Source organism: Cheilinus undulatus, linkage group 8, assembly GCF_018320785.1.
Source record: "Cheilinus undulatus linkage group 8, ASM1832078v1, whole genome shotgun sequence".
NCBI classification, from domain to species: Eukaryota; Metazoa; Chordata; class Actinopteri; order Labriformes; family Labridae; genus Cheilinus; species Cheilinus undulatus.
This window is the reverse complement of record NC_054872.1, coordinates 10196042-10222496: the sequence shown is the minus strand read 5'-3', so window position 1 is coordinate 10222496 and position 26455 is coordinate 10196042. Positions and strand designations below refer to the sequence as shown.

General features: G+C 40.7%; 1 protein-coding gene across 4 annotated transcripts in view; it reads left to right on the top strand.

Annotated features, from left to right (window-relative positions):
- rims2a (regulating synaptic membrane exocytosis 2a) overlaps positions 1 to 26455 on the top strand; it is a 247893-nt gene that overhangs the window by 77295 nt on the left and 144143 nt on the right. For 2 of the 4 annotated variants that reach the window (XM_041793383.1, XM_041793382.1), the window contains exon 1: positions 10186 to 10307. The exons of the other annotated variants lie outside the window; for them this stretch is intronic. In XM_041793383.1, coding sequence (XP_041649317.1) covers positions 10186 to 10307 — 122 coding nt within the window. Of the gene's footprint in view, positions 1 to 10185; positions 10308 to 26455 lie in introns of those variants that run through there. 4 annotated transcript variants of the gene reach the window in all.

The following is a 26455-nucleotide window of genomic DNA, read 5'->3' as shown; positions in this document are numbered from 1 at the left end:
AACCTGGTTCAGTGTATATCTTTTGATTATTTTTAGAGGTTTTTGTATGTATTTTTGTAGTTTTTTCATAGTTGTTGAGGTTGTACTACTTCGAGTGGCATGAATGTTGACAACATTGTATTCTAAATGAATGAGGGAACATTACAGTGGACAAATAACATGCCACTGTAGGAGTGGACGGTCACAGCTTGTAGAAAAGTGTATTGAGTAGTGTCAATTAAACCCCCAAAAGCACACATTCAGTACTGATTGTCTGAGTTATCTGATAGATTTTTTTGCACTTTGCTTTTTTTTTTTTTTTTTTTTTTACAATCATCCCGTTAGGCGCTTTTACACAATGAATGAAGTTGCCTCCTGAGTTAGACAAGTCCTGGATGTGTGGAACAAATTTCTCATAATATGGTTGGTTTGTTGAACATGATGGAAAAGTACTTCCAGGTTTAGTCTCCATTTTTCAGTAGTTGTTACATGAGGTCAGACTGCTTTGTGTTGAATGATTATTGAAAATAAGCTATGTTCAATAAATTAGTGAATGTTGCTATAGACTAGAAACATGTCATTGTAGTGTTATATCAAAAATCAAAATAGCTTTTATTCCTCTATTTTTCTGAGTGGATAACTTAGTGAAAATTGCGGTAGACAAGGAACATGTGGCTTTAACAAAAGTAACATTTGGAATAAGCTGGATTTAAACTGAATTTTCAGGTGTATGCTAAGCAGAACACTGTGTTCAGTGCCCTCTCCCTGTGGCACACTCAGACGAGCAGCAGATATGCTGCGCTTGTGAATCCTTTATCCGGTTTTCTATTTCCTGATGCTGATATTTAATAAGGTAGTTACTTTCATGTCCACATGGGGGCTCCTTTCTCTTTCTTCTCCCAAGAAGAAGACAAGCTGTAGCTTTTATTCAGGATCTACACACTTTATAGAAATGTGTTTTCACAGCAGAAAGGCAGAGAGGCATTTCAGAAAACCTCTCTCATGTCCATGTTTGCTCCCTCACAGATGGGAGGGGATTTAATGCTTAGGTGCAACCAAATACTGAACTCTAACTTGACTACATTTGTTAGACATACAAATTTAAGAAACCTGACTTTCTTAGAAGTTGAATGTTGCTCTTAAAAATCTGGTATCTCTTGTATGTAACATCAGATCTGTGAATTGTAAGGGTAAATGACAAAGGACATATTGGCAGCAGTGAAACTTTCTCACTCTCTCGCTATCTCTCTTTGCCTCTCTCTCTCTGTCTCTCTTGTGTTTCAGTAAGGCTCTAATATCATCTTTTGTTTTTCCATAACCCTTGGTGCGTCACAGCAGGCACAGCCCACAGGCTAACAGATGTCTTTGTCTCTCTGCTGGTCCCCTCAGCCCACAAGTTTAGGCCTCTCAGTGGGAAGATGGGAAATTGCTATGTGCTGTGTTTTGTGCCATCCAGTGCGATGCAATCTCTAAATGAAGAGAATATGACTCTATCCCAAACTAGCACATGTCTCTGTTCCTATTATCTGCTGACCTTGTAAACACATACTTGGTGTGACACTTCCTCTGCTTGTCTAGCTCAGGGATAAACCAGCCTGTGCCCACAGTATGTTTGCAGACACAACTCATTAGTTATGTGTCCTCTATCTGTAACTGTACTCTTGAATTTCATTTTTAATATATGCTCAGAACCGCAGGAATAAGAGGACTTGTTTAAAAAATTATTCACCATAACTATTCAAATAAAATCCCATCTTAAGCTGAGGTCTAGTCTGTTCTACTAGCCCAGTGATGCCACACATTTTGACAAATAAAGCCAGGCAATTAGAGGCTCTTAGAGATAACATTGACGGAGACCTCTTCTTCTCACAACAGAACAGCAGGTTGACATGGGCTGTCTTACAGAGCAAGATCAAAACAGTGCTATTCTTAAATCAAATATATTTATTTCTACAAGTTACACATTTTTTTCAAGGTTATATTTATAATTTGGTATTCTTTTGTGTCTTTGTTGTGCATGAGTGTGGTATGGAAAGACTTAAAGGGATATTTCAACATTTTTCAAGTTGAGTGATATGAGGTATGCAGCAGTAATAGTGTAATTAACCTCTGGTGATTTCAGTGAGCATTGCTCCTTAAAGAAGGACCCGCTGGTTGTGCCTGTTAGGAAGCTAGGCTATACAGCGTCACAGATGGGTACAGCTTCTCTGTGAAATTTAGTAAGTTATCGTTAAAAATGGGGCACAAAACAATGTTAGCTCAAACATATGTACTATCAAAATATTTTCAAGGTTTTCTTTTTTTAATACCCAGAAAGCCGCAGTGTTTTTGTCATTATTTTGCAATATAAGAGCATGTCATTTGAAGCTAAATCCTGTATTGCAAAATAGTGACAAAAACACAGAGGCTTTCTGGGTAAAACAATAAAATTCTTAAAAAGCTTTTAATGCTGTGTACATTTTAGCCAACACTGTTTTGTTGCCCCCCTTTTTTTTTTAAACCAAAAACTCATGAAATTCTGCAGAGAACCTGTACCCATCTGTTACACTGTATATTGGCAAAGCTTGATGGTGGATTTTTGCAGATAGCCAATATTTACAGATTCATTTTAGCCGATACAGATATTTAAATATGTGTTTCACACCTTAAACTTCACCCCTTTGAACACACTTTAAGGTTTGTGGATGAACAAAGAAATAAACCTAAATCCCTAAAATAAACTTTCAAGTTTAAAGAATGAGGATAATTGAAGAAAAATACCTCAACTCACAAAAGTCTGCTGGTCCAGCCTAAAACTCTGCTAATTTATTTTTTTATATATGGCCAAAATTTACAGTTGTCATATGCTGATATTCAAAGCTAGAATATAGGATGTAAATATTGGCAGAAATTTTGATATCTGCCGATATGATATGTGCCTTATTAAGCCAACATCTGCCAATACCAATATCAGGACGATATTATCATGCATCCCTACTGTATAGCCTAGCTTCCTGGCCATTACAACTAGCCTGGCCTTCGTAAAGGAGCAGTGCTCACTGAAATCATCCATTCATCCATTTTCTATACCGCTTATCCTGCTCAGGGTCACGGGGGGGCTGGAGCCTATCCCAGCTGTCATTGGGAGAGAGGCAGGGTACACCTGGGACTGGTCGCCAGTCAATCGCACACAGGGCTGACATAGAGAGACAGACAACCAGGCACACTCACACTCACACCTATGGCCAATTTAGAGTCACCAATGAACCTAATGAGCATGTTTTTGGTGGTGGGAGGGGAGAACATGCAAGAAACACAGAAAAGCCCTGACCAGGAGGCGAACCAAGTACCTACGTGCTGTGAGGCAACAGCGCTAACACCTGCACCATTGTGCAGCCCTACTGAAATCACTGGAGGCTAATTCAACTACCACTGCTAGGTACCTCATACCTCATAAATACTGAAATATCCCTTTAAAGGCCTGTCTTGGATTGACGCCTGCCCCAAATAAATGCATGGGCATGGTAATTTCATAGGTTCATGGTAGTTTTATTGCTGATAGCTTGTTCTGGAATTACGTTAACGGTGCATACCAATGAATGTAAATGGAAGATGAGCATGTGCATGCTTAATGTTTTTACTGTGTGTTAACACTGCTGTAGAACTGTAGAACAAATGCTGAAACATGGTTATTTTATTCAAAATATTCCTTTAATTTTCTCCTGTCTTTTTAAAATTCTGTTCTTTAATTATTTTGATCAATTTCAAATCCATTGTGTTTCTTTAGTCTCATTTGACATCTCATTAACAAAACAGTCCAGAGCATCCTTTATATCTGCACATTTGAATGAAAGCTTAATGACTATAAACCCTTATGGGTGATCTAGGATAAATGTTTTATCTGTCTCAAGGAGTACATATCCATCTTGTCCTCTAATGTCTAGCTGCTTTAAGGTGATTTTTAAAGATTATAGGACTGGCTATAGATCAGACTATAGATCAGACTATAGATCAGACTATAGATCAGATGGCTCCAGGCATTCAGTCATCCAGTCACTTTCTGTTCCAGTTCAGCCTCTCACCACTGTGTATTAATTGATTGCCTCACTGGAGAGGTGGAGATGGTACTGAGGAGCGAATCTCTTTTTGGCATTGCCTATATTTTTAGTGACACAACAGGAAACTGGCTGTCTGAGGATTCAAGGGATAATACTGATGATGGATAGCAGAGAGTCCATAAATAGAACTCCCACTGCATAAGCACCAAAACTCACTTTCATTAATCTTAAAGAATGTTTAAATTAACTCCTGGATCTGCTCTGCTGAAAAGAGGAGGGAAAACGGCTGACAGACTATTTATAAGGAGAAATAACTTGGGATGGTTTCTAATTTATCTTGTTCTCAGAGGTGTCATTTGAATGAACACACAGATATGCTGGGACAGCTGCAGCGTTGGATGAGGCTGATGAAACAACAATGATTACACTGTGATTGGAACACACTCAGTGGTTAAATTTCCACACATTCTGCATTTTTTAAGCTAATTCAGCCAAGCAGCAGATTCATTCAGGCTGCCAAAAATGTAATAAGAAGGAATACATACCCAACCTAAACTGGCCTAAGCTCGCCCCTGTAATGTGGATCTTCCTCACTCCTATAACACTGTGGCACCACTAGGCATTTGCAGTGGAGACCACTCAGTCTGCCAACCTTCAGGGCTTATTTCTCTTTTTGAATCTAGAAAACAAGGGTTTAAGTTGCATGCATGAGTTTGTCATAATGAGGGAGAAAAGCTGTTAAAAGTGCCCCTCCTGGTTTAGGCTGCGCGTGATTCCAGAATGCTTTGCAAGTAGCTTACAGCAATAGAAAAACTAGTACATTTAAGCATTTTATTGCAAAATGGATTTACAGTTCTACTTGGCGGAGAAGGCTCTGCTCATAGGACGCTCCCTTGGTTAGGCAGGCAGCTTGCTTTGTTTTTCCAGAAAGCGCATAGCTGGAAACCCCCGAATGGATAGAATTATTCATGACAGTGTATCTTGAATAGAATAAAATAAGTTCAAAAGCAATTAATCCATAGTAGCATGAATCTAAATGAGGCTGTGTCAAGCTTTAGGCTATAAAGGAGGAGACTGGGGTGGAGGAGGTAAAGCTTTACAAGCATCAACATTTATGCAAGCAGGGATTAGTGAAGTGTACATCATATTTGAATTCACTGCTGTGTTGAAAGAGCTGTGATTGGCTGTGGGAGCTAGGAGGCAATATTGGGATCCACTGGCCGTCAGCTGATGACAGCTGGGCGTATGACCATTGTGTCCTGCATGAACAGATGTTTAGCGCCATTTATGTGAAATTCATCAATGAAACCAACAGCTGGTTTAGTGTTTTGTAAATACACTTTATGGAACAGAAATTACAGTCCATTAAACACTAACTTTTATAAACAGATTTAATATGGAAATGCTATGGTCTTTATTTTAGAACATTTGTAGTCCAGTCTGAACTGGCCATTTAAGTACCAGCAAGATTTGGTGTATGCAGGAGGAACAGTCCACGAGAATGGCAACAAAACAAACAAAATACAAAGCTGTAATGTTTTTTACATTAATGACATACAGTACCAGCAGAAATCTGATATATTAAGAGTTCCTTTCCTCTTGAGGACAGTCCTGATAAAGCTTGCATGTTTCCTTATAATATCTGCATCATGATGTTATTTTGGCTGCCCTGTTAACTGCAAATAAATCCTAAGAAAACTGGCATCATTTTGTGCACATAGTGCTCAACTGAACTGAGACTCATAATGGACTAAGAGAGGATGGTGTTAATGTTGCAGATGTTAATGAAGGAAGAAAGGGAAGTCTTTACTGGAAGTCATTTGATGCAAGCCACTGGATTTACCAGAATCATGAAGACATAAACATCTGTTGGCATGTATTTTCTAGCAGACATTGATAGATGATGACTGCTTAAGCTTCCAAGATTGACTTAATACTGATAGCCCCTGCCATCAGTATGAATGTGTCATGTGGCGTAAAAAAATGTTTTTAATTGAGGACCAACAAATTGCCATACAAGCTCGAGTCCATTAACAATTGGCTGCCATCATTTAGATTTTCCATAGATTTAAGTTTCTGTATTATGGGTGTGACTTAAGAGGAGTGTTGCCAAGAAAATGCCAAGTTACCGAAATAAGACAGTTTGAGGATGCGGATAATTACTTGGGTGGTAAATGACCTACTCACCAGGATGAGATTCTGTTTTTGGTGGCTACTTACCAGAGTTATATGCTGAGATAAGCTTCATGCTTGTGGAAAGCAGCAGCTTGTTTTCACCTCTCTGAAGGGATGCATCACTACGGCCTGCCATCGTGTCCATAGGGAAAAGCCAACAACAAATGTGACTCCCTCTCACCAGCCCTAATAAATCACTGTATGACAAACAAGCGAACAAGTCAGGTATGTTGACACAGATTCCTGCTAATTAGTGCTAACTATGACTAACAATACACTCGCTTTACTTTTCTCAGAAAAAAAGTAGGGCACAGACTTCTGAGAATCAGGACAATAAACCACTCAGCTAGCCACAATATTTGTGGGATATTTGCACGTAAGCTCCAAAACAGCACCACATAACAACCACAGCTGGGAGGTGAGGTTCAGTTACTGAATTATTGACTTTGTTGACATCTTCCAGACAGCTGGCCTCATCTTCCTGTCACTCAAAATTATTTTGTCCCTACTTATGCATAACTTTAAGGCTTTCTGTCATTTAAGTGGCCATGTTTTCAAATTCCCCCCCTGCACAGTGTTTTATTCTTTTGTGAAGTTGAGCCTTTTGGGGACTGGCCTTATTTCGTAGCCAGCCTAAACAGCCACTCGAGAAGTTGGAGTTTTTGCCCCTTCAACATTAGCTCCTCTCCTGAGCCCTGGAGGTTTCTGCTTGACTTAGACAAGAAATCCTCAAGCACATGTGCCATCAGACTATCAGAAAGTTTGTCCAATCACTCCTTTTGGATATTTTGGCACCTTTTCAATACTTTTTATTCCAAACACTTAGGTCCAAAAGTGTTGCAGTATTCAGCACTTGTGTGTCAAACATAGCTGTGGTGAAAGTACAGATAAAGAAGATGGAATAATATCTGTACTACTTAGATGGCAGTCATAGAAATAATAGCAAAATGAGAGTCAGAAACCTGCCATGCACCTCAGTGACATGCACCTGGATCCATAACCTGACACACCATTTAGACTGTTTCATATTGCCATTGCATGGATATATTTCACATTCATGTAGGAAAGCTCCCATAGAAATTGTTTGTGAAGGCCAGGGCTTTTCACTAAATTCTTGGAAGGTGATTAGAGGAATGCTCTATCACATTCATGATGAGCCAATCAGAGGGACAAGACAAAATGATGTATGCATGCACTTCTCCTGAGCTGACAGCCTACCCCTGCTGTAGTTTTTGAATGGCTGAGCTTCTAGGTGGATAAAATTGATGCCAAGGCTGGTTGGGAGACGTATACAAAAACATCTTCTCTGCCAAGACAAGCTTTCGGTGTGGCTCTTTACTCCTGTTTTTAAAAAAAGAAATGTGGTCTAGTTCCATTTAAACTGCCACTTTCCTACAGCTGCATCTGTGCTGACAGCTACCGCAGCAGCCGCCATTTTATACACCGGCAAACCCCATCCATAACAATTGCATTCCTGTGCCGAAGCAGGCCGGGAAAAGAGGGAAAACACCTTTTAAATATTGAAAAGCTTTCACTGTTGCTTCTCTACCCTTGTTTAAATAAGGAATGCTGTCCAAATCTGACAAAACTGTCGCTGTGGCTAATTCAGAGCTAATCACTCCACTAGCAGCCAGTGTATGGAACCAGTCACACAATAACTAACCCTGTCCTGTAATGCCCTCAAACTTATGCTGAAACAGGCTGGCAGAAGAGCGAAAACATTTTTCATATTGATAAGCTTTTAATCTTTATTTTATACAGCAACGTGGTCCACTTCCGGTAAAACTGCCACTATGCTGTAGCTAAATCCGAGCTAATAACTCCTTAAACAACACTGACTGGTCTGAACAGTGTTAGGTTCGGCACAGATGTTGTGGATTGGTGCTCTTTAAGATGAATTTGCCTGATGACACGGATGGACTCTGGCAAATCATCTGCTTTGCAAGGTTACTGGACCCAACAAAAGCATAAAAAACCACATGTTAGCATATAAGCTAGCTGACTAGCCCCCTAGTGGAAGGATGGTGAAAAGCTGCTAGCCATGTTTATATGAGATATGAACAGTGTATCAGTGCATCATGTCAGTTTCAGACTTCTTTAATATGGATCATAACAAACATATAAGAAAATAGGAATTTGAAATGATTAATGCATTAAATTAGTTATTTTGGGGTCTTATTTGTGTGTATTTTGTAACAATTTAATTGCTAATATAACTTGTCATATCTGGGTTGGTAGCTCTGTTTCAAGAGAAAAAAATGGATAGAAAAAACAACAAACTGTGTGAACAAAGGAGTGCTTAAGGTGATTTTATAGGCAAATTAAGAATGTTATCAGGTTTTTTCCTGTAGCAAAAGTAGACTGTTGGTAGAATTGGGGCTTGGCATTCAAAGCCGTTTATACTGTAACAAATCAGAATAGTGCAGCATGGACATGTAAAATTAAAATATACATTCATATTTATATAGAGAGAGAGATTTATAAATGGAGCAGGTTGGCAGAAGAGCAAAAACATATTTTCCATTATGAAAAGTTTTCAGGGCTCTAGACATTAAGAAATAAAGTCCAGCTCTAATAAAACTGTGGAAATACTAGCTACATACGAGACACTCATACTGGGAGCAGCCATTGACTTCCTGTACAGCTAAACCCCGCCCATATCTGCTTCGTTCTCCTCAAATGATGCTGATTGGTCAGATCCGTTTTCAGCCTTCCTGTACAGCTAAACCCCGCCCATATCTTCCTCATTGTCCTCAAATGATGCTGATTGGTCAGATTTGTTTTCAGACTTCCTGTACAGCTAAACCCCTCCTATATCTGCCTTATTCTCCTGAAATGATGCTGATTGGTCAGTTCTGTTTTCAGACTTGGCACAGTTGTTTCAGATTGGAGGTTTGCATGATGGATCCACCTGATAAGAGACATGGAGTCTGGCCAGTCCAACTGCTTTAGTCAGGCATGGTAGCTTACATTAACTCTGGCTCTTGTTTCTTTAAAATTAAGGAAATTATGTGAAGCAAGGTTACCTGTTCAGCGCTATCGCCTAGCTACTTTGCCTCAAGTGTCTGAATAGGAGGGCTGAGCTAACTGATCTCTGGTGAGGCTAATATACTTACTATTGACAGGTGGCCTACCTCATACAACCCCTCTTCAAAAATACCAAACTATCCCTTTAAGCTGATTGAAACTGCTCTTAAAGCAGAACCACTGACTGAATCAAATTAAACACAATGAATAATAACCCCACGGGACGTCCACTCCTTGTGTGGTAGTTCTTCATAAGCAGACTGTCTCTCTTCAGATGTAAATAATAAGTGATGAGAAGCTGACATAAGTGAAAAAAAAAGGGGGAAAAAATGACGGCAGCATTGCCCCCCTCTGCTGTATCGTTTGTGAGTGCGTGAGAGAGGATGGAGAGGTATGGAAAAGGGTGTGCACGACTGCATATCAGTCCCGTATTGTGTTTGAGTGCGCTTTTTTTTTGTGTGCGTGCGTTAGTGGCAGTGTATGCTCGTCATAGGCGACGGGAAATATGAGTTAAATGTGAGGCAGCAGCTGATGCACCGGTAAGAGATGCTGCTGCTGCTGCTGGCTGCCGAGTAGGATGCTTCTCCTCGTCTTCTCAGCTCCGGGCGCTCCTTCGCCTCTTCCTGCACACCAAGAAGAGATTTTTGCTACAGCGAGAAGAAGAAAAGGCTCGTTACCGGCACCGGCACTACCTCCTCTTTCTCGCTTCAAGTTCGAAGCATTATGACCGAGGGATCCTGCCCGGAATGCGGCTCATCTGAGGACACTTTTTACCAGGAGAAATATGGAACTTGATCGGCGTCTTTTCTGCGTCTAATGCGCCCCAGGAGATAATACTTGCAAAATACTGAGGAGGTTTATGTGTGGAGCGGGGCGTCCGGAGAGAGCGCAGGCTCTGGGATGTATTGTTGGTTAAAGGGAAAAGGGTGATCATTTATTGAGGATAAAAGAAAAAAGGAGGGGGAAAATGCAGTTTGAGACATTGCGTCAGTTCTGTAGCTCGGTTTTATCACATTTCAACGGGGCTTTCACGGCGCCTCAGAACATCTTGCAGACGGAGCTGTTCGAGCAAGCGTTGAGCAACATCGGGTGAGTGATTCCTTTGTAAAGAAATGCCCTGATTTATGAGGAAGGGCTTCCCCGTTGGTATGTCAGGCGAGTATTGGGGGGTGGGGTGTTGCGTTTATCGATCGGCAGCCAGCCTGCGTAATAACAACCTACAGTATGTTGCTGCTGCAGATATTTCCTGGCTGGATGATGTGGCCGATCAGTGAAGCTGACGCTGTGAGTGCGTGCGTGCGTGCGCGCACATGTACCGCGGTTTTTTTTTTTCTTTTTTTTTTTCTTTTTTTTTTTTTTTTGGAGGGTGAAACGTTTAGGTAGACTGTGATCATGCCAAGGTGTGACTGTGCCATGCGCGTAGCCGTGTGTGCCTGCACCCAGCGCACTGCTGCTGCAGCATGTGTGCTTTAGTTCCTCTGCTGCTGCGCCTGGTAGGAGAGAACACGAGGGGGTGAGGAGGGTAATGTACATTTTTGACAGAGTCCAGAGCTGGAAACGAGTTACAACACAAACCTAACACCCACACACTCAGTAACACGCATAAGCACCCACAACCACCTATAATACCAGCTAAAATACTGTTGGAGCTGTACTTTCATACCAACCACGTATGTTTAAAAACTATTATAGGCACTACACGCACAATGCAGATATCTTCTAATGGGAAAATGGAAAAGACAGTGACACTGACTTAAATGAAACGTTTAGGCTAAATGGGAAATAATATTTATTCTATTTGAGAAGCCTGCGTAATTAAAAATCTAATGATAATAATGATATATTAGATACCACAGCTGCAAAAGCAGAAATCCTGCACACCCAATACTGGGCAGTTCTTTGATTTTGATGATCAAATAATTGCATGCAAACATCTGCACACTGTCTATATTGCACCAAGTTGTTTGCAACACCCAGAGAAGTTGGCAAAACTAGCATAAAATGAGCGTTTGGGCACTCTTTGCCCACATTTCCAAATGTTGCCAACATATTTGTCCAATTTAGACATTGCTTTCTCTGTTTTGGTTAACATATTGCTGTAGATCATTGTTTCCCAACCTGGGGTCTGGGACCCCCTTGTAGGGGGTGCCAGAGAGTCTTCTGAGGTTGCCAAAATTAGATTCACTCAAGCTTAGTAAAATCATGATAAAACACTGGTAGATAGTGCATGCAAAGGTCTTGTATGGATTTATATCGATTTGAACAATGACAGTTTTTTAATTTGATGATAATTTTTGACATCCATGTGTCACTTTTTGTTTGTGTGGGTCCTGGGGTTCCAGCTCCTCTATGATACAAGTAAGGGGGGCTCATAGGATAAAAGGTTGGGAACATCTGCTGTAGATCCTAAAGTGTCTGTACTGCAGGGGTGTCCAAACTTTTTCCACAGAGGGCCACATACAGAAATATATTACGATGGTGGGGCCACTTTCATATTCCTCGCCATGACAATTTTAACCCATTAAAGCCTGAAAACACAAATAATAACTAGAAAATTCTAAATTTTTGGAACTGAAATGTTTATGTCACCTTCTACTGAAACCCAAATAATCCAAATTTCCATAAAAACATGTATTTTTTTGTGTCTCATTTGATACATTAGGTGTTTTTGGTAACTGATAATCCACTTGAGGGCATTTTCATTATTTATCAGATTGTATTCAGAAGTTTTTTTTAGTAATTTATTGATCATATTGATTATATAGAGGTATGATTAAAGTATGTATCAAATAAGATACAACAGGCTTTAAGGGGTTAAAGTTAGTAAGACTAATCCAATCTAAGTCAATACATGCTTAGCAACTGAGTCTGCCTAAATTTCTAGTTAATGGCTGGCAGGGCAAACAGAGTCATTTCCAGGGCTCTGGGGAGCCAATCAGATTTCAGGGGGCCCCGTTCAGCTCTGGCTACCACTGACTCAACCCCTGAAAAGTTAATTGTGCTGCTATTTGCCGTGATAATCCATCAGGATGTTATTAATCAAGATATCTTCTTGTCAAAATGTTTGTTTACAGATTTAACATGGTAGCACTGTGTTGTGCTATACAGTTAAGCACACGCTTCATGTTTTAATGTGGGCCATATTTCATTTTATCTCTGGAATTTGCTGTGGGCTAATCAAAAATGGGCTGCGGGCTGCATTTGGCCCCTGGACCATAGTTTGGACACCTCTGCCGTACTGATCAGTACACCAATCTTTACAATTAAGGATGCACGACATTGGATTTTTGGCGATATCTTTTGCTGATATTTACACTCATTTTTGCCATTTCTGTTATCAATACTGATCTTTAAATATGTTTTTCAGACCTAAAATTTCTGTCCTTTAACACACTTTAAAGTTCAAAGAATGGGCATAGATAAAAAGAAGACCTCAGCTGACATAGGTCAGCCTAAAACCTGACTAATGAATTCGTATATTTGACCAAAAGCATCACTTTATATGCTGATATTCACAGCCAAAATGTCAGATAGAAATATCAGCAGAAATGTTGATATCTACTGATACTGATATCAGGCTGATAATGTTGTGCATCCCTAATTAAAAGAGGTTTTTTTTTAAAGTATGGAAATCTTAACAACCTCAGTATCTTAAAATGTTGCAAATATTTTTGTACAATTTAGACAATATATATGAGGTTTTTTTTTCTGCAATTTTGAATACTTAGAAAAAGACTGCACAAATTGGGTGTCTTCTATTTTGTTTTTTTCCCCCGCTGTATCTGACTTCTGTCAGCATCATCAGCTTTTTATTTGAAAGTTCTTATTCTGGTATCATGACAAGCATTTGTTGTTTCTTCATAGAAATATTGAGATATATGGCCGTTTAGATTAAAAATCAAGCTATTAATTTGGTTCATACAGCCCAGCCCTGGGTATTACATGTGTTTTTAACATTGGAGAAGAGAAGAGAGGAAGTGCTTGTGCACTGTTTTCCAAATCCAACAAAGGCAGAGGAAAAAGAGAGCTAGACAGAGAAGTGGGATCTCACTTAGATGCATTGGAGCATATTATGATTAGTCTGCTAAATGCTCTGTCCCCCACAGAGAGGCCCCTGTTCTTCTGGCCAGGCGTAGCTATTAGACACATTATGCAGACTGCAGAAGGGCTTCAAACTTGCAAACAGACCGATGTTCCCGCAGCCATACAGCCAGGAGAACACCCAGGCATCTTTCTTTTCTTGCTATAGGCGCAGACCCTGTATCTCCACACCATGCACTGTCTGTCTCCAGGGAATCTGAGTCTTTTCCTCTTGTCCCCCACCCTACCGTCAGAAATAATTTACAGCATTGCTGGGCTCCCTGCCACCTCACATTACATGGCCAGAACACTCAGCCACCGGAAGGCCTGAACAGGGGCTCTGTGCCTGGAAAATGTGATCCAACAATCATCGCATATGACTGATTAAATTGAACTTATATTCCATCACTACCCTTTTTCTACTTACAGCACATTCATTGGTGGACAGATATGTTTGCAAATTTGTGTAACAAACTGATAGAGAGTTGCTCATTTATTTTACATGAGGGCAGTGTTAGCATTTTTTTCATTCATTTGTCAGTCAGAAAGGAGAAGCACTGGTACAAAACCGCAAACACACAACACTCTGAAAACCAGCGCTGTTATAAGTGACTAGCTTGCTTGGCTACCCATTCGATCCGGGCTGTTTGTGTGTGAGTCTGTTTCTCTATCTCTCAGTGTTTCTTTCTTGCAGAGACCCGGCTGGCTAATGGGCTGTATGCTTTTAGATCCAGCTTCCATGTATTATGCATGTGTGCGTCAGCAGAGGTCCTAATGGGGTGCAGGGATCTGTTCTTAGAAGGCCTGAATGGTTTTGAATTGAGTGGTCACTACATTTAAACTGCAGCCATACTTGGTGGAAGAGGTGGAGCCTCCTGCGATCCACACACTCACACAAACACACACAAGCTGTGGCAGCTTTTTGTGCTTGCTTCCCTGAAATGCCTGAGACCAATGTCTGTTGTCGGCCTGGCGTACGTAGCGTTAGAAGGGACTTTATTGAGTTTGCGGTGCACATCTTACAGTCTTTTCCCAGATGAGCCTTTTGCAAAGTGCGTGATAGTGAGCTATAAGTGGGCTATGAATAGCTGCAGTTGATTTTCTGCATAGATGCAAAGCATTCGGAGCAGTGCTGGTTTTCAAATCCAGCATATTTAATAAAACCCATATTGCTGCTGTTTAATGATTCCAAATGGGCCGCACAATCTTGGGTGTGATTTTAGTGAGTCATCCTTACACTCACAGCTGTTCACTTCATTCCACACTTTCATTTATTGTCTTCCTGCAGTGACAGCATAATTTTCAGCTGTGCACCTCTGCATATTATAGCTCATATGTTTAATGCAAAAATTACAGCCATGTTTTCTCCTCTGTCAGCTCTACATTTGAGGCTTCTGAAGAGGGACTCTCTGCTTCCTCTCCTCCATCTTTTCACTTGTCCCCTCCAATGATGGGGTTACCATAGTGATAACATGTGCTGTGTGATCAATAGGAATGATGATCTACCCTCCATGCCTGTTCAGCCTTATCTTCTGGGCCTCAGTGAACAACAGGAGAAATACATAGAGCAAGGGATGTTCACAGTTACATCAGATACTAGAACAGAATGTGGAGCCAGTCAGTTTTCATTTGCTCTGGAGTAGATTTTTTTTAAATCTGAACACCCACTCTGATTCTTCTTGTGATACAGATAGTTTCTCTACATTTTTGTCTACCTTGATTTATTGAACTTAAACTAGAAATTATACCCACATGAAGTGAAAATGGCTGAAACACTTCAAACTGCACCTGAAACTGGATTTTTTTAACCACTTGTGCATCTTGATTTTGCATCAGTTTTACAAACAGTGGTGCTGCCATCAGACCTGCCCACAAAATTGACTGGACCCCTGGAAAGCCCAAAGAATAGGCCCTCAATGGTTGTGATTTATTGATGATATTAGTGTGTGTATGTTTGATCAGTAGCATGCATCCTGGCTAACAGTTACCTCAATTCATCACTGTTTTTCCTTTTTTTTTTATCACATTTGTTCCCACAGTAAAATATTTTTTGCCTCTCTTGGCCAAAGTTGCCACTTTCTCACCACTTTTCAACATTTTAACAGCCCAAGTTTTTTCTATCTTAACCCATATTTGCTCCTTTATCCCATTTTGTGATTTTAACCCATTTTTGTCACCCTTTAATCACCTTTCACAACTAATTTCTGTAGTTTTTTTCTGCAGAATTTAATTGCGCTGCTTATGGTGGCAGTGACATCATGTTTATAATGAACAAAACATTTTAAAAAATTTTGGTACTATCTTGTCCCTATATGTTCTCACCTAAAAACACGAGGTGATCCGAATCAAGAGCAGAACTATAGTCCCGGCCGTGGAGAAAACCCTCTCCGCCCTGACGGAGGTGCATCCCTGGCATGCGCTGGTGACGGTGTGCCAGCTGGGACAGGAGAGGACACCTTGACCGGAACGTTTTCCACCATGACAGCGGGTTACTGTCGGTGGGCAGCGCGGTTATACTCTCGTACATCAGCATCTCTTGTCGTAGTGAAGCCTAACTTGCCAAATCACCACCAGCATGTGCACCACCTTGGCGATAAACATCCTCAATACGTCTCTGTGTTTTGAATGTGAAAACTTTATTGTTTGTCATGTCACGTGTCATGTGATGAAACATTTGGTTCCTATACCTACGTATGGGGGAAGTAGAGGCCAAGGAGAGACAGGAGAGACTGGAGAATGAATAAACAGCACAAATATTTTAAAAACACGCTCGAATAGTAACTTCAGCTTTTGAATATTAATGAGTTTTTAAATATTTAAATTATATTCATACCCTGAAATTTGTTCCGACCGCCTTAATCCATGATAAAGTTCAGAACTAATAAGATCACCTTTCACTGACTGTTTTCCAAGCCCAAAGGTCTGATATTTTCCCACACAGCCCTTAAGAGCAATGGTTAGCTTCTTTAGATGACATCGGCTTTATGAAGGCTGAGGAGCTATAAGGGCATCCGACTGACAAATTAAACATGTTAAGGCTAGATTCAAGTATAATGCAGACTTTTATGTCACCTTCCCCCAATGCTTGCTTGGTATTTACTACTACAGTGCATTGCTCTCCATGTGTAGCTGGTGTTATTTCTAAGGCCAGTTAGTTGGCTACATGGTTATTTTGAGTTGAGAGATGTTCTATATTGCATTAGTGCACTGACTTTAACTCTTTCTAGCTCTTTTAGTTCTAGCTTGATAAGCTTGCTCTTTCTTGCTCATCCAGCAAGAAGTAGTGAGCTTCATAGACCATGTATGTACAGGGGGGAACCTAGAAAATAAAGGTGTCTCTGCATGCACTGGAATGTTTTTCGTGCCTCCTCCTTTCCTCTGTAGAGAATATGAAATTGACGTAAAGCCAATGTGTTATGTTTGACATATTCTTGGTAATATGTCAGTTCTGTAAAAAAAAAAAAAAACAAACAACTGAAAAATCAAAGCGAGGGTCCCTTGAAAACATGGAAAACAGTTGTTTAATTTTTCAATAAGGAAAAACATTTAAAAGAGAGAAAAAGCAAAATGTCCTGGACAACAATGACAGCAACACATTGTATTAAAAACTGACTGTAGTATTAAACATGCTCTATGCTGTAAATATCTCTGACAGCAAACAGTGACACCTCACATGACAGTGAGGCAATGCTACAAATGCAGGAGTACTAGCTACTCCTGGCTGTAAACCATAGTTTAATGCAGAGGTATAAGGTTTGTGATTCAGCTCTTACTCAGAGTGCTGTTTTTTGCTTTAGTAGCACTGTGTCCTCAAACACAGCGCTGCACTGTTCTGGTAGAATGGACCATGTTACGTCATGAAATGTTCAGCTTTTTGTTTTTATATTGGTAATTTTGATAAAATATCTATGCAGAGTTGCAAAAAAGGACAAATCTAGTTTGTACAATTTTACTCTGAAACTCAAGACTGTGGCGCTGGACTGTGTAAACTTCTACAAATGTTTACTCCTCTTAAGTGTTCTTTTATAGTTTCTCTTTTGTAAATCCTTGTTATATAAAGCAACAGTCCATTGATTCTTCATGGTTTATACTGCCAGGTTTATTTTTTTAAGACAAGAGGACAAATAAGGTGATAAAGGCCCCAAATTACATAGTTAGACTTCACATCTTTAGATCAGCCTTCCACAGGAGGTAACATACTGGTGTGTAGACACAATGTGCTAACCTTGCAAAGCCGATGGATTGACCAGATGGACACGCCTGTTTCCTTGTTTCTCACTGGTGAATCCATCTTGCAAAGCCCCCATCTGAACCATTTGGGCTCAGCTAGAAAGTGACAGGACCAATCAGTGACGAGGGGCAGTACTTTCAGGTGCAGCAGAGTCGTGACGTAAACAAGCAGTAGTAAGAGCTGGTGCAGTTATGGAGGAAGAGATTAGTATGGATGCTGCTAAAGCGACAGTTTTATCAGAACTTGACAACATTTCTTCGTTAAAAGACGAACAAAGAACAGCAGTGAGTTGTTTTCTTTGCAAAAACAACAAAAGTCGATTACTTACATGTCTATAGTCGCCATGTTTCGCGTTATTCCTCAGTATTTTTTTTCAAAGCTTCTGCCTTTTCTCAACCATTCCCTGTTGAAGCTTTCCTAAAGGGATGTGTGAAACAAATCCATCTGGCGTGTCAGGTAACCAATCCACAATGTTTGTGCCAAACCAAACGCTGTTCGGACCAATCAGCGTCATTAGAGGTGAACTAGTTGGTAGCTACGGCAGGGTTTAGTTGCACTGTGACAGCAATGGCATCAGCTCAGTCTTAGCTCAGGTGTGTAGAAACAGTTTTATCAAAACGGAACCACATTTCTATATTGTAGCGTGGACCTGCTTGTCCTGACAGAATATATGTTTTCGCTATTCTGTAGACCTGCTACAAGTTTTTGATCATGACGGGGGTTTAGGGGTATGGGGTGGGTGGCACCTCAAGCTAGTAGCGATTAGCTCGGATGTAACTGTAGAAAAGCTGCAGATTAATCAGACTTGGACCACACTTCTCTCTTAAAACAAGAGCAAAGAGCCACACTGTTGCTCCTTTTGCTGGAGTAGACATTTTTGCATTCACCTAATCTGCCTCAGCATATCTTTAATCCACATCACACTCCACTGTTCAACGATACGGCAATGTTTCCCTGTTCAGCTAACTGTATTCCTGGAGCTAACTGTCTTTTCGCTCTGACTGGCCCCTGACGAATGTGACAGACTGAACATTTGTCCAATCACCTTCTGAGAAATGATCTTCCCAAACACTTTCTATGGGAGCTTTCTCAGATGAAAATGAAATATAGCCATGCAATGGAAAGATAAAACAGTTTGTCTGGGGTTTCAGGTTAACAATGTGCACCTCTCATCAGCTAAAGTGTCATTAAAAATTTCCTGGAAAGTCCTGGAAAATGATTTCTAGATACCCTCATGAACAGATGATGTTGCCGTCTTTATTAAACACCTTGGGTTTAGACTGCACCTGCACAATATATTTGGCCATTTGCTGCTATATTCTTATTTTTTGCTGAACTGACAGTTTCTGTTGAATTGACATTCACAGTTTTCCGTCCAGCTGTTTTATGGCATTACACTTCTGCATGAAATTAAATACATGAAACCCCATGTTGCTGTCCTGTGTACTGTTACATGCTTTCAGTTAAACTTCTATTTCTTAGTCTGTCATGCAAGTCAGATTCCCTCAGCTGCAGCCTTTTTGTCCTGAAAGGTAACACCAGAAAACACCAGGAGAAGGAAGGAAGACCCCAGCTTCTGTCACCATGGTGACAGAGCTGTAGAGGAAGCAGACATAGCTGGCTGCAGCTTGTGGGACTCTGAGCCCCTAGAGCCCCAGATTCATGTTGATGTGACAGAACTGGGGGAATGGAGGAAAAGAAAATAAGAGGAAAGGGTTAAAGAAAAAAACAGAGGGGGAGTGCAGGAGGAGGAAACAGCCGCAGACCTAGAAACAATATGAGAGAGGGACATAGAGCCCTCTGATGGCTCTTCAAAATCCTGGACACCTGTAACTTAACCTTGATATATTATTGATCAGGTTGTATTTTATGTAACATTACACATGAACACCTTGCCGTTGCAAAATCAAGCTGACTGCTTTCCTTTATTGGTGCTTCCGGGAGTCAAATGTCTTGTTGGAAGTACAGGTTGCCTGCATTCTCCCAGCCAGCCTCCAGGCTACAATCACCTCATTTTTTATCTCTTTGTGTACCATCAAGCAGCGTCATGGGGGTTTAAGTGTAGGAGTCAGTCTAAGAATCAAACTGTATCCTCTGTAGTTCTTATGCAATCCACCTCTCCACCAATGTCCCGTCAAGCCTCACCCATGTTCAGCCCACTCAGCTCCACGGTGTTACACCGGGTGTTTGCAGCACTCAGCAGCTGTAATTAAGCCGGCTCTTTATTGGTTTTGTCCTCGCCGAGGGAGATGTGCACAGGAAGAAGGGAGGCCCTGGTTTATTGCTTGGGCGTCAAAGGGAGGGGTTATTATGATTGCACGCTGGAGAGAGAAAGAAAAGAAGAAGATGGTGAGGGGGAGATAAAGTGGAGAGAGTTGGAATGATAGCAGCGCTGAGGAAAAGGGGATGAATAGAGTGAGAGAGACAGCAGAAGGGGCTGAATCGATGTGCTCGTCTGCTCTCTGTTCCTCTCACCAAATCATATCTCAGCATCAGGCAGATTGTGATGTAGGAAGAAAGAAACAACACAGGAGGAAAGAGAACTGGTAGCTACCAGTGGACTGTGTTGCTAGATCAGCATCAGGCTAATGTCCTCAGCTCAAGGCCGTATGCTCAAGGGTGCACCATTGGAGAGAGATGGTGGGATATTACCCCACCATTGCTGAGCTGCAACTGAATTTCCCCACCAAGCATTTAGTCAGAAAAAGAAACTATGTTAGGAAAATCTCCAAATGGACTTTCAACCTGCTGAGAATTCTTTTTTTGTATGTGATACGCCACTGTTATTGTTTGTTAGCACAGCTGCAGACTGCAGTGGATTTCAGTTATTTCAACACTAGGCCAGAGAGTTTAACAGAGCAACATCAGACATCATAATCAAATGAGCTGTTTTTATTTTTTCTCACACACTTCTGCTCATATTCAAATGCGCTCTCTCTCTGTGTCCACCCTTCCCAGCCAAACCCTAGCAGTACTGTCAGAGTATCCCAAATACAGTGTCTTACAGTGCACTCAGTGAGTTAGCATGTGATGAAAACACTCTCTCTTGGATTATTAATAAAGAAGAATACAGATCCGTTAGTCTCTATTCCCATGTTACATTTCTGGATTGAGACATGATAACATATAAAGGCAAATACCCCAGTTAGATCTGGATAGTGGAAGTACAGTGGTAGACTTCTACATGAAAGATAACTCTACAATGTGAAAATTCATATGGGAAGTACAATCCAGGCATTTTTGGAGAAAATAAAGTAACTGGCTTTGTGTTTTTCTTTTTAAAGATAAAGACAAGTTTATGACATAAAGATGAATAAAAATATATCAGACTCTGAAGTCCATGCTGGGGGCAGGTTCCTTTTAAGTGCTTGAGTGCTCAGTGCTGTCCCACTGTGAAATCATCAAGTGGTTGTGGGCTCTGGTATGGACTTAACTGCAATTTATGCACTTTCTGTTGGTCTACATAGCTTTAGACTTTTCTGGGAGATTCACCTTCAAACTCCAAAAATAGCAATTTCTGCTTTATTTTTCTGAGTTGATTAAACATATAGCCCTGGGATTGATTGGCGACCAGTCCAGGGCATACCCCTGTTGACCTGGGGGTTTACTTACACTTTAAATTGCTGAGTACCTGCTACTAAACAAATACTCATTTGTTAGTTACTGAATTTTTTTTTATGTAATCAGTTTTGAGTTCTATTAACTCATCTGGGTTTGTAGTGTGAATTATAACCTTGCGTCTACGTAAAACTGTATTTCCACTACTTTAAAACTTGGATGTAACTGATATTTTGTGTGGTCTGGCAGGATAACAGATGTCATGTTATACAGTGATTTGTGACATGAAACAGTATAAAATGAATCCAAGTCTTCAGCCTCCATGCTCTGACCAGAGTGCACAGTCATGTCAGGGTGCAGGCTATGAGCCATGGTGGATGTCTCAGTGTCACTTTAACCCAGGGCTGCAGGAAGAAACTTCTACTTGATGAAGGTGTGTTTTAACCAATGTTTCATTTTTCTGAAGGCCTGGATGAATAAAATAAGGAGGTTGTGGCCGTGTCCCTCTCAAAACAGCAGCTATTACTTCTGCTGGATTCATCACTATAGAGGCCCCTGCTCCTTATGTTGATCAAACACTTTTATTTTGAAGGAGCAATATCAGGAAATTGCGTGCACTCAGCAGCAACTTAACAACTCAGACGTCTCACAAAAGAGAAATGTAAGTTCACGTCACATACACTTGAGTTTTAAAATGTGGGATGACAGACAGAAGATTCCTCCATTAAGGTTGTAGTTTTTTATTCAAGAGAGGATCATCTTTCTCTTGAGTTGGTGTGGTATCAGCACTTCCAACTGGCACAACCACAGCATGCTAGAGCAGATTTTTTTTTTCAGGAGTTTGAAACCTTATTTTTTATATGAAAAGGTTTTAATAGTAACACAGCATTCTGTCAAATAACAAACCTAAAATACATATTATCATCTCTTTTCAGTGACTTTAAGTTGAACTCAAAGTGGCAAATGTATTCTAAAGTGGTTATTTATATCATGTTTGAAGAGTTGATTATGTTTTTTCAGTCAAATATTCAGAAAGCCTTAATATTGTTATTTCTTTTAACTTTTTGTAGCGCCCTAAAATCTAAACTTTGCACAAAAAGTAAGGAAATTTGTGTTTGGTAGATTATTTCTTTGCTGTGATAATGCTTCTTGGCAATAAATCTTATACTGTTGGAAAGCTTGTTTATTTCTCTTTTAAATGAAACCACATTTGTAAGGAACATACATTTGTGGGATGAGCAGCAGAGCTGAGGATGTGGGTTGTGCCCATGAAATAACTGCAAAATCTTCTTTGCCAATGCCAAACACCTTACTGTGCTTTTGACTCTTGTTTGGTGTTGTTCAGTGGATTGGATGATTGAAGTCTAAAGAAATAAGACATAATGGTAATTCAGAAATTTATTTAGTAATGTGTGGAAGAACCATACACAGCCACAACAGCCTGGCACTTCCTCCACATGCTGGTCTCCAGCCTGGTCACACACTGCAGTGAGATGACATCCCATTCTTCAACCAGCATTTGTCCCAAGTCAGCCAGTGTGGTTGTGTTGGTCACTCTGGCAGCACGCCCAAGCTGATCCCTCAGGTGTTCAATGGGGTTGAGGTCTGGGCTGCTGGCAGACCATTCCATCTTCTCAACTCCCAAATTCTGGAGGTAGTCTCTGATTAACCTGCTCTGTCGGGGCGAGCATTGTTATGTAATGCCATTATGGTGTTGCATACCTGACACTATTAAAGTTTGTGAGGATTCAATCTGTAGTCTCTCGGGTGGGACCAGGACGCTTTTCTTGAATTTTTTGGAAGAGGACCCCCAGGAAACCCCCACAGAACTCTTTATGTACCTCCACCATAACTGACGCATGAGAGAGACATGTTTGGTTTCAGGTTGCTTTGGCTAGAGATGTTTCTTCAAAAAGGGTTTTTATTTATCGGTATTATTGCTGATTCCTGTTCTTCATCATTTTAGATGGAATTCAAATCCTTTCATATACTGTTTTCTCTAATTTTACTAACTCTAGCTTCAACGTAGTCCTACTGCCAGAAGTACGAATGATGTCATACAATTAGATGCGTGTTATGTACATGTGGTACATATAGGTCCATTGGTCAGCCCATTCTAAGTAGCAAAAGAGGATGAGAAAGGTAAAGAAAGGGGTCATCAGAGAGCAACAAAGGAAAGAAGGAGTACTTTCAGCAGAAATGCTGGCCTGTGCAGAGCGCTGACATGTGCTGTCTTTTCATGCTCATGGAGCGAGACTGATTCCCTCAAAGGCTGACCAGCCACGTGTGCACATGCATTTGTGTGTGTTTGACCCTCAACCTTATAACATGTCGTTAATGGCTGAGTTACAGTAGGCATACTGTCCTCCCTGCACAACTCCATATCAGTTTGGCGTGTGAGCCTGCTTCCGATTCAGCCCCTGGTCTTAACTTCCTCCTCTCTCTCCTCTCAGTGATGCTGGGTGGCCTCAGCTCTTCTATGTGTGTCCTTGTGTTTCTTTGTGAGAGAGCATGTGGCGGTGCTTGTATGTTCATGTGTTTGAAGCCCAGTCCCTAGGAGGTCTCTTTTTCTCTTAAAAAGCCTCTTTTCTTGTGCTGTTGAACAGATGTCTGATGTCATCTTCCTTTTGAATAGCCAAGAGAGGAAAGAGAAACTGCATACGATGCATGCATAGTGGTTTGCTTTCAACCATATGCCTTCATGTGTGATGCCATTTGTCAATGTCAGGAACTCTTTAACAGTTAAATTTGACTGTAGTAGCTTACCAGTGTTGGATCTCATACATATACATTACTCCACATATTCGTCTTTAGCCTTGATGGTCAGGGGAGTTTCTGATTGAAAGCTAAAGCTCTCTCAAGCTTGTGGTACTTCACAGCATCATCATTCTTGTTTTACATTTGATTTATTGATCGGAGAGGATTCAAAGGTCAACCTCTTATCCTAGAAGGGCAAGAGGTTGTGTTTCTTATTCAAATCTCTGTTAAACAGAGCTGTGAAGTCCTCATGTCACGATTTAGCTCGCAATTCAAGCTATGGCCTTGCTGAGTCAGTTGGCATTAAGTAATTTGTGATGAAATGCATTTCTAATCCAAATACCAATTCAAGAGTATTTTAGAGTCCAGATGACAGGGATGAATGCATGCAATTTGGGGTTCTTTTTCTTATTATTGTACTGTGCACCAAATGCACATGTGACCTACTGGTTTAATTCTGTATATACAGATCTGGAAAAAATTAAGAGACCACGGCTAATTTCTCTGAGATCAGCATCTCTACATGAACGACAGCCATTCCATTCCAGTGTCTGTTGAGTCCCAACACACCTGAACTAAATGCAATAGGACCAGCTGGAAGGCAAAAGCATTGCTAGTAGTGCCTCAAAAATAATTTGAATACAAACACAACTGTTGACCATGCCAAAAGAGGTGAAAAGAAAAGTTTTAAATGAGGAAAAGAAGGGTTCAATTCTGGCTTTATTGGCAGAGGGTTAGAGTGAGTGTCAGGTTGCTTCCAACCCCGAAATTTCTAAGACGGCATAAGACATCCATAAGAACAAGGTCAAGCAGCAGAAATTGGCAGAGGGGGACAACGACTCTCTACTGACCGGGATGGTCATGTGAATGGCACTCAGCAAACGTTAGATGACATTAAGTGACCTATGTAAAGAATGGCAAATGGCAGCTGAGGTGAAGTGCATGACGAGAACGCTTCGGATCAGGCCCCTATTGGCAGGGCTCAAGTCGTGTAAAGCTAGAAAAAAAGCCCTTCATCAGTGAGAAGCAAAGAGGAGCCAAGAAGAGGTTTACAAAAGACCATAAAGACTGGAGTAAGGTCGTCTTCTCTGATGAGTCCAATTTTCAGCTTTGCCCAACAGCTGGTCGTCTAATGGTTACCCGCAATTTCCACATACACCAGCTGTTCCACAATCCACCAGCACTTCACTGGAGATACACTGCAGGTCTATTTTCAGCGCGGGCTGCTGTCAAACCCCATCAGAAATCTCTAAACAGGAAGTCAAAAGTGTAGAGTATTCAGTACTTTCAAAATACAACACAATGCATGGACTACCGTAAATCATCACTATAATGACATTACATCTAAAGGCCCATTTATACTCAACGTTAAATACAGATACGGATACGGACGAAGCCTTCTGTCTGTGCTCCACGTTAATTTCGTCCATATTTCTGCACATTTCCATAAAGCTTAAGGATACGGGCCAAACGGAGCAGTACCACCAGAGACCGTGGGGGCAGTGTTGCTCTCACTACCCGATACGTAGCTCTAATGAAACATGAGGGAGAAATAACAATGGCAGAACTTTTTGAGGAAAAATTTTGCGAGTTGGTTAGAAGTGCTGCCTCCATTTTCGTCTTTTATACAAGTGGTACATTATTAAGACCAGTTCTGAGCAGATTTGTCTTTGCAACAGACACATTAATCAAGTCATGTACAAGGCTATCCTGGAAGAGAACTTACTTCCCTCTGCTCTGACAATGTTACCCAACTCTGAGGATTGTTTTTTTCCATGCCACATGCTAAGTCAATCAAGGTGTGGTTCAAGGACCACCAGAACAAGACCCCGTCTTGACCAGCCCAATCTGCAGACCTGAATCTCATTGAAAACCTCTGGAATGGGATCAAGATTAAGATGGATGGTCACAAGCAATGAAACAAAGCTGAGCTGCTTGAATTTTTGCGCCAGAAGTGGCATAAAGTCGCCCAACACAATGTGAAAGACTGGTGGAGAGAATGCCAGACACGTTAAACCCTAAAAATCAGGGTTATTCCATCAAATATTGATTTCTGACCACTTTCTAAGTAAAAAAAAGTATTATTGTGTTATTTTTATAAACGAATATGAACCTGTTTTCTTACATTATTTGAGGTCTAGTGGTATTATATTGACCATTTGTCATTTTCAACAAACAAATGCTCTGAATCACAGTATTTTTATTTATAATTCAGGAGAAAAGTCTTCAGTAGTTGATAGGATAACACTTACCTATAGATAGTACAATCTGAGAAACTGATAATTTTGCAGTGGCGTTTTAATTTTTCCATAGCTGTATTTGTGTATGGAGTCATGAATGAAGAGGCCACTTTTGCTGCTCTCAAAATGTAAATTTATTTCGTGCTCCAATTTATTCAATTACCAAAAATACACTTGTAGAAGCTGTGTGATAAAGCAGTAATGAAAAAGCTTCATCTAGATATCTGCATCTTCCCAGCCCTTTGCTATCATCATCCATCTCATCCTTAGCTGTGATCAAATCCTCTTTTGCAGCGCTGATGGTATTTTCATGAGCTCAATGAGATTAATTATTTCCATATTTTGCAAACATTGCACTGCGTGTGCTGCTC